An 8797-nucleotide genomic window follows, 5' to 3' on the forward strand; every position below is an offset into this window, starting at 1 on the left:
GAATTTCACATCATTAGGTAGCTTCAACCAACGTAGATCAACTCACCATGCATACAATAACACCACTGTGCTGAATGTAGGACGGTGATACAACCAAACTAAAACCACTCTTCCATGCTATGGCACCAATAGCCTTCAATGCCCACAACACTTTCAAATCACTAATCTGGACCTCATTAGTCACACATTTCAACAAGATACTTGGGTTACTTTACAGTAAAAAAAACTTGACTTCAGTCGAATAGTTACATATCATAAATTAAATTACTTTATATACACATTCCTTTTTAACTTATAGAGATATAAAATCGTAATAAAATTTTAAATGAACATTTATAAAAAGTAATGATTGATTATAATGATATTATCGTTAAGGTTTGAAAAGATTTTTTGATTATAAAATTTTGGCCACATTATATTGAGATATGTTATTTAACATGATTCTTGAATGTTTGAATATGGTACTTTTTATTTGAATAGGGAAAATAAAGATTCGACCAGAAAAATAGTGAAACAAGTCATATTTTATTATTACTTTTAATTTATTTATTTATGGGAAGATGCATATTAATTGAAATTATGATGAGAGGAAAGGTAGAGTCTTTTTGGGCGATCAATAATTAAAAAGTGGAAATGGGTGTTTCTAAGAAGAGAGAAATAAAAGGGAATGTTGTTATTTTGTCATAAAGAGCGGTTATTGTTTATGGATAATGAAATAATAGAGAGAAAGATGGGATTAGGATGGACAGAAAGTCAAAAATTTGAGAAACAAGACAGGAATCAATCAAGGCGATGATAAAAAAGACATTTTAGAAAGAAAGAATATTTTTATATTTTTTCTCTTCTCTTATCTAATTTCCTTAGTTACCACCAAATGTGAGTTGGGAGTGTCTCCGTGTTTGTAGGGGCCATTTTCTATTTTTATTTTCATTTTGATCCCATCGCACGTTATGTTACGTTAATTGTTGGTTCTTTTTTCGATGATCATCAAAAGCAACCAAACGACCCACTGAATCCTCCCACACACAAACAAACACTCTCAGATTCATTTCAATTCAACACTTTCACTTCTAGGAGCGCCAAAAGAAAAAGGAAACCCTAACGTATTATTAAGAGAAAAATAGATACTCACTCGGAACAAGCAAAGAAGAGAGAGAGAGAGAGAGGAGCGGTCAACCAAAAAAGACACCCCATTTCGTTTTCACACACGCTCAACTGTGTCATCTGTCAGATCTGCTTCTACCCTCTCTTTTACCACTCACAAAGCTGTGATTTTTACACCATAAACATATATTCTACTCTGAATCCTCAAACGGGTATGTTCATAGTGTGAGTAAAGGTAAATGGGCATTTGTCATTCTTTGTGGGTGCCGGTGGGTTGAAGAAGACCAAGAAGAAGAAGAAGAACGAAGAAGATGTCAGAAATGCGGGTGTCCGAGCTTCACTTGAAAAAGGAACTCACCCAAATCCGCAAGGCTGCCCGAGTTCTCAGAGATCCTGGCACCACATCTTCTTGGAAGTCACCACTCAGTTCATCAAGATCCGTGGCTGCATGGAACAGAGACAGTGGAAGTAGAAGGTTCAGCACCACTTCTCAACTTCCCAACAATGAGAAAGAGAAAGAGAAAGAGAAAGAGAAGGAGAAGGAGAGGGAGAAAAAGGTGTTCTTGTATAATTGGAAGAACTACAAATCTTCGAGTGAGAAATACAATGAGGAAGAAGATGACGATGATGGTGATGACGGGGGATCCTCGTCGCTTCTTGGGGACAGAGACAGAGACAGTTTGAGTGATGCTCGCAATGGTTGTGACTCTAAGAGTGATTCATACCTGGCTGCTGGTGGTACTGGTGGCGGTGGCGGCACTCGTTCTTCTATTTTCAGATGTGGGGATGCTAATCTTGTTTCGAGAAGAACCGTCCCCGTTAAGAAAAAGAGTAAGAAAAATAACCCTCATTTAGATTTTTTAGCAAAGTGTCAACAGCATAGACAAACGAATCCAGGAAGAAATTTTGTGAGTTCTTCGAAGGCATTGCTAGAGGGACATTCTTCTTTGCCTTTTTTTAGCAGGGATGAATCTGTTGAGTTCTCTGATGATACCGAGGATTACACTAATTCTGAGGGCGTGAGACCAATTTCGGGGACTTCCCCTTTGCTCTTCAAACTCAGGCAAAAAAATTGGTCACGCTCTTCGTCAAAGTTTTTGAGAAGAAGTCGGAAAGAGGACTCTTCTTATTCTTATAGCACCCCTGCATTGTCAACTAGTTCTTACAATAGGTACGGTCACCGTTATCCCAGCACACTTGGATCCTGGGATGGCACCACCACTTCCGTGAATGATGGCGATGGAGATGATGAGATTGATGATCATTTGGATTTGCCTGGCCGCCAAGGATGTGGAATTCCTTGCTATTGGTCCAAGAGGACTCCTAAACATAAAGGGATGTGTGGGAGTTGCTATTCTCCCTCACTGTCCGACACTTTGAGGAGGAAAGGGAGTAGCATGCTCTGTGGGAGTCAAACTATTTATCCCAGACACCGCAGATCGGTTTCGGCCTCTCAGAAGAGAAGACTTTCTCAGAGGAGTGCTCGAGGTGTCATTCCATTACTCACAAACAGTGGTGACGTTAGAGAAGGGTCGTCTGTGGGAACCGGCCGGAGCGATGATGAACTTTCAACAAACTTTGGGGAGCTTGATCTTGAGGGTTTGAGCCGGTTGGATGGAAGAAGGTGGTCATCTAGTTGTAGGAGTCAAGAGGGATTGGAGATTGTAGCTCTCAATGGGGAAGGGGAAGAGGAGGGAACGCCGGAGAATAGTCGCTGTTTCAGTCAAAAGTATAGGCCAATGTTCTTTGGTGAACTGATTGGCCAGAATATTGTTGTTCAGTCACTTATCAATGCTGTTTCCAGGGGACGCATTGCTCCTGTTTATCTGTTTCAAGGTCCCCGTGGGACTGGCAAAACGTCAACCGCTAGGATATTTTCTGCTGCCTTGAACTGTGCGAGTCCTGATGAAAGTAAACCTTGTGGCTACTGCAGGGAATGCACTGATTGTATTTCTGGTAAGAGCAGTAATCTATTGGAAGTTGATGGAACCAATAAGAGAGGAATTGATAAGGCTAGATATCTCCTGAAAAGATTGTCAACCGGGTCATCGTCAGCCTCACTACAATATACAGTTTTCGTTATTGACGAGTGTCACCTGTTGCCCTCCAAGACATGGCTGGGATTTCTCAAGTTTCTGGAAGAACCACCCCAGCGAGTTGTATTCATATTTATAACATCTGATCTTGACAATGTACCACGGACAATACAATCTCGTTGCCAAAAGTACCTTTTTAATAAAATTAAAGATGGGGATATTGTGACCAGGTTGAGGAAAATATCTACTCAGGAGAACCTTGATGTTGAAGCAGATGCGCTGGACCTCATTGCTATGAATGCAGATGGTTCACTTCGAGATGCAGAAACAATGTTAGAACAGCTTAGTTTGCTGGGGAAGAGAATTACTACTTCTCTTGTCAATGAACTTGTGAGTTTGTTGCGACTAGTATTCTTTGGCAGATTCATGTTTTCAAACACCTAATTATGAGATGATCATATTTTTAACAGCTGTCCTAGGAAATGAGCAAAAAAAGCCTTCTGGGTCCCAAATATGCCTATAACAGTTCTAATAATGCTTTTAACTTTACAATTTGTTTTGTACGAGTGATTATCATAAAAACATAATGCTGTTTTTTATTACTTGCAACAGGTGGGAGTTGTTTCAGATGAAAAACTATTGGAACTTTTGGAATTGGCAATGTCATCGGATACTGTAGAGACAGTGAAAAGAGCCAGAGAGTTGATGGACTCTGGAGTTGATCCAATGGTTTTGATGTCTCAACTAGCAGGCCTTATCATGGACATCATTGCTGGGTCATATGCAGTCATTGATACCAGACCTGATGATTCATTCTTTGGTGGACGGAGTTGTGAGTACAATCTTGTATATTTTATTCATCTAAATGTTCACCATAATATGTCATTCATCTTAAAACACACAGAATAACTTGGTGTTATCTAGTGCAATGCCCTTTCCTATTCTAAAGTTTAGAATGATCAATAAATTCATGAGCTCTCATCTATAGCCAAAGGATATTGATAAACATGAACCAATAGCAGGATATTGCATTTAATACTGTTATATCATGTTTGTGCTTAGGCTACTGATTTATCGTCCAGGTTAAATTCTCAATGGAAAACCAAGGGAAGGATGTGTATTATATGATATATAATGAATGCCCTCTCATTTCTATAGATGTTCTTTCGCTTTGTATTTATTAGAGCATACATTTGTCAACTGAACGGAGTCTAATCATTTAAAAAGTATTAAGTTCTCTAATATAATGAATTTCAACAATAAGCCTCTGGATCTGCTTCTAAATCCTGTTTTTCGGTTGTGACATTTGGCTTTGACCAAGGTTATTAAATCGATATTCAAATAATGAATCGCCGAGCTATTTCTTGTGAATTATAATTTTGAATCAAATTGTAAGCGCCAGGTACAATTAAGAATTATTTCAAATATATGATATAAATAATATATAGTGTTCAATGTAAAGAACTTAAACTAGAAATAGATTAAACAATTTTAGAAGAGGTCCAAACTAAGCAAAACTATTATTATATCCAAGTTTGTGAAGTTTTTATTTACAAGAATGAAAACAGAACAATTGAATAGCTGAATGGAGATGAGAAACAAAGGTGGAATAATTAAATAGGATAAGTTTCCAATTCCTATTAAATTGGTGAAAAAATAAAAATATATGAATAGTTGCATTGTATCGATTATACAAAATTGTGAACATATTCATCCATGTGTCTTAAGATGCACGGAGTCATTTAAGATTTATCTTGAAATACGAATTGGTTGGTAACAAAAATGTATCAAATTGTGAATCATAAGATTGTGATAACTGTGGCTTTGATACCTACTCCTATTTTTAGTTTTGATATTTCTGGTTCTTTCCTGGACTTCCTGGGTGCTTTTGTATCCCTTTTAATTGTTGTTATAATGCCATGTGATGATCATTGAAATGCACACTTGTTTTTTCCTGCTCAGTGAATGAATCAGAGTTGGAGAGGTTAAAAAATGCTTTGAAGCTTCTCTCAGAGGCTGAGAAACAGTTAAGAACATCCAGTGAACGCTGTACATGGTTCACAGCAACTCTTTTGCAGCTTGGTTCCACACCTTCTCCTGATCTCACGCAGTCAAGCAGCAGTAGGAGGCAGAGCTGCAAGACAACTGAAGATGATCCATCAAGTGTTTCAAGAGATGTTACCTCTTGCACGCACAAGTCAGACCCTCAATATGTGCCTCGAAAGTCAGCATACACCGGATCCCAGCAAAAGGCAGTAAATGATGATTCCAACCATCAAAAGGAATCAAAGATTGAAGGTTTCAGCTTGAAATCAAAGCCGTCAAACAGCCCAGTCTTAGATGATGGCTCCACAGTTGTATCATCTGATGATCTGATGGTGGAGAATACAATGTATAGGTGCATAGATTCAGGGAAGTTATGTGACATCTGGGTGCATTGTATTGAGAAGTGTCACTCTAAGACATTGAGGCAGCTGCTGCACCATCACGGAAAGCTTGTGTCCGTATGCGAAGTAGAAGGTACGCTAATAATATTTTTGCACAAAATTGAAGTTTTTTCATCTTTGAGAATAACAAATAAATGACAATATATGATAGATTCCTTAAGAACAAGGTATTTCTGATGACATAAAGATTTTTATAATAAGGAACAAAAGTGTCCCTAAAATAACACAAGTCATCTTATTCTATTATGTATCATTCTCACCCTTTAAAGATATTGTGTAGATATTTTAACAATGTTTAGTTTAATGGAACATGTGCATCTTCACAAGATGCTTCTCTTCACTAGAACAATGCATTTATTTTATCATGCATAATTCCCTCTTCTGATATAGTCCTCGTTGCAGGTGTTTTGGTAGCATATATTGCTTTTGGTGACGCAGATATTAAAGTTCGGGCTGAGAGGTTTTTAAGAAGCATTACAAACTCCATGGAAATGGTTCTTAGGCGCAATGTGGAGGTCCGAATAATCCATTTGGCAGATGGGGAAGGTGAAAACAAGGTTAATCTAACAGGTGTAAAGCAGGGTGAGTCAACAGTGGTTTCTGAGAAGGAGCAAAGACAAGGCCATGTGAATGGAACGGAGTCTTATTCTAGTTTGCCTCCTTTACTGGATAGAAACCTTCAATCTAGGACTGCTTCATCGGATGTCTTGGGTGAAGGAAATGGTGGGAGAGAGAGGAAACAGGATAATCCAATGCATAGAATTGAATCCATCATTCGTGAGCAGAGGCTGGAAACTGCATGGTTACAGGCCGTAGAGAAAGGTTCCCCTGGATCATTAAGTCGTTTGAGACCCGAGAAGAATCAAGTACTGCCACAGAATGGTGTAGACCCAATGGAGTCCATGGATTCAACAAGATTTTCCTCTCACCAGCATTGGGAAGATGACCCCAATAATGAACTCAAAGTTTTGACCCTTAAAAATGGAAGGGTCCCACAGAAGGATCAGACTGGTAGAAAGGCAGATCGTTTTCCCATGTCCCCAAGTTTATTGCATGACAACAGTTTAGCAACAATTCCTGGAAAAGAGCATCCGTAAGTCTTCCTCCTTCAATATTGCAATTCCCACTCTCTCGTACAAACATACGATTGGAAACTTCGCATATTGCATGTTGAATTCCTTGCATTATTCTATATCCATCACTGTTGTGAGATGCTTCGTGAGTGCATGCATTAATTTCTAGGATAGTGGAATATTTTTTCTTTGAAGTTAAAAATGAAGCATGAATGCAATGGAAACTCCATTGAATTATTCCCTTGAGAAATTATGGGGATGTGGTTATTTATAGAAGGTAGAATTTGAGTAGTAAATGTCATAAAATTACTAATACTATTATTTGTAAATAGTGGGATACCATTTTGGACACATTGCATTGGTTTTAGTTAATTTTATGGTTGGCATGGATGCTTATAGTATTTTAGATGCTGTTTTATATCTGGTTTATGCATTCAATACAGTCACACAAGAACTGGCATGTGCGCCTGTTAGCTCTGTGTGGAGCCTTTGCACTTTGGCCCCTGGAATGGACCCCCTAACGGTGTCTGACTCTGACATGAGTGACATCTGACCATCAACAATAGTTAATTAAGTGTTAATACTTTTTTTATTCTTGTGGTATGTCTTCAACATCAGGAAATTATTGCATTTAAGTACCTTATTCATCATCCATTCAGATTGCTGTTTATATGTGCTAAACTTCTCTGCTAGAGGCCGCCCTTTTAATCTTTTTGACATTTTTCTTTGTAATTCGTGGTTGGCAATCAAAATTTGCTGCCTTTGTTATTGTTTCATGCAGTTTGGTTGATGAAAAAAATGTTGTGTTGATTTGTTGGTTTCTGCAGGGGATATGAATCGGGGTCAGGAGCTGGTGGTTGTGGATTTTTATGTTGGAATAAGTCGAAGCCGAGAAGGGTAATAAAGGTAACTTCATTTTGTTGCTCTGAATAACCAAGCTTCTGAAAAAGCTGAACAAAGATAACATTGTATTTGTGTTTATGTTCGTTGTGAGCAGGTGAAAGGTGGCACCCCAGTTAGAGCGCGCAGAGGTGCAGGTTTTACGGTGTTTGGTGACTGCGGTAAGCCAAAGAGAAGGGAGCGGAAAAGATAAGAAAGGATTTTTTTTTTCTTTGAGCTATTCTTGAAGGATGAGAACGTGAAATGGGAATGTTATGTAGTTCATCATCCTTTATCAAACACGTAATAAAGAGGAACAATTAAACCTTTTCAGTTTCCTTTTAAAGAACAAATTTTTTTAATATTATTTTCAAATAATTCAAAAAATTATTAATATATATTTAATGCTCATTAATTATATTGATCAACAAATTTTTTTAAAATGCCTTTTCAAAATAATGCTTACCTGTATACTTTCCACATAACTGGCCTTGATCAACCGTGATAAAAGTATACTTCAATCATAACAAATTATTTTTTCTAACATTTGTGATAAATCAAAGAATTGAAATAACTTCTTTGTATAAAATTCATATAAGACTTCATTATAAATTATAACATAATTATAACATCTTATCTAGGCTGGCATTCTATATTCTATTAATTATCACATGGAAGATAACATTAAAGAAAAAAAAATAAACATAGAGAATTAAACTAAATTCATGCAGAAAAACAAAAATAAAAACTAAGGAAAACAATATATAAGGAGTTTATAAATAAAAATAAATTTAAGAAAATGTTTTATGACATACTGTTGTACTAAACATATTAAGTTTATTACTCAACTCTAAATAAACAAGTCTATAAGTGATTGTCATCTAAATATTATGATAAACTCTAAACTTGATATCTTTATAAAAAAATAAATATTTATTCTATCTATTATGGATATTGAATGAGATGCCTTAAGAAAAAGTAAGGTAGACGAAGGAAGCATAATAGCCCCCATAAACTTAGCAAAGAGGAATTGGATCCCTAAGAAAGAAGAACAGCCTCTAACAAACAACAATGCCAAGAGAACTTCTAGCACCAATAGGTTGATTTTAGTTCAACTAACAAGAGGAAAACTCCATAAAATTTGATTAAGTTTAAGTTTTGGAGACTTTTCCAAGCCTAGTATTGATAAAAAAAATTCTAAGATAGAAAATTCAAATATTTCATTATTACATGACATGTCATGTAGCTTTTGAATTTT

The 8797-nt window shown here is 36.8% G+C and overlaps 1 protein-coding gene across 1 annotated transcript; it reads left to right on the plus strand.

Moving 5' to 3' along the window:
- The first annotated feature begins 876 nt into the window (after nucleotides 1-876).
- On the plus strand, nucleotides 877-7937 carry STI (AAA-type ATPase family protein). The gene is made up of 6 exons (XM_068607207.2): nucleotides 877-3530; nucleotides 3753-3972; nucleotides 5103-5660; nucleotides 5990-6680; nucleotides 7488-7566; nucleotides 7658-7937. Exons 1-6 carry the CDS (start codon nucleotides 1416-1418, stop codon nucleotides 7751-7753), a joined length of 3759 nt encoding a protein of 1252 aa, XP_068463308.1. The 5' UTR covers nucleotides 877-1415; the 3' UTR covers nucleotides 7754-7937.
- The last annotated feature ends 860 nt before the right edge of the window (nucleotides 7938-8797 follow it).

This window comes from Phaseolus vulgaris, chromosome 3 (assembly GCF_051622355.1).
Source record: "Phaseolus vulgaris cultivar YP4 chromosome 3, ASM5162235v1, whole genome shotgun sequence".
Classification (NCBI taxonomy): Eukaryota; Viridiplantae; Streptophyta; class Magnoliopsida; order Fabales; family Fabaceae; genus Phaseolus; species Phaseolus vulgaris.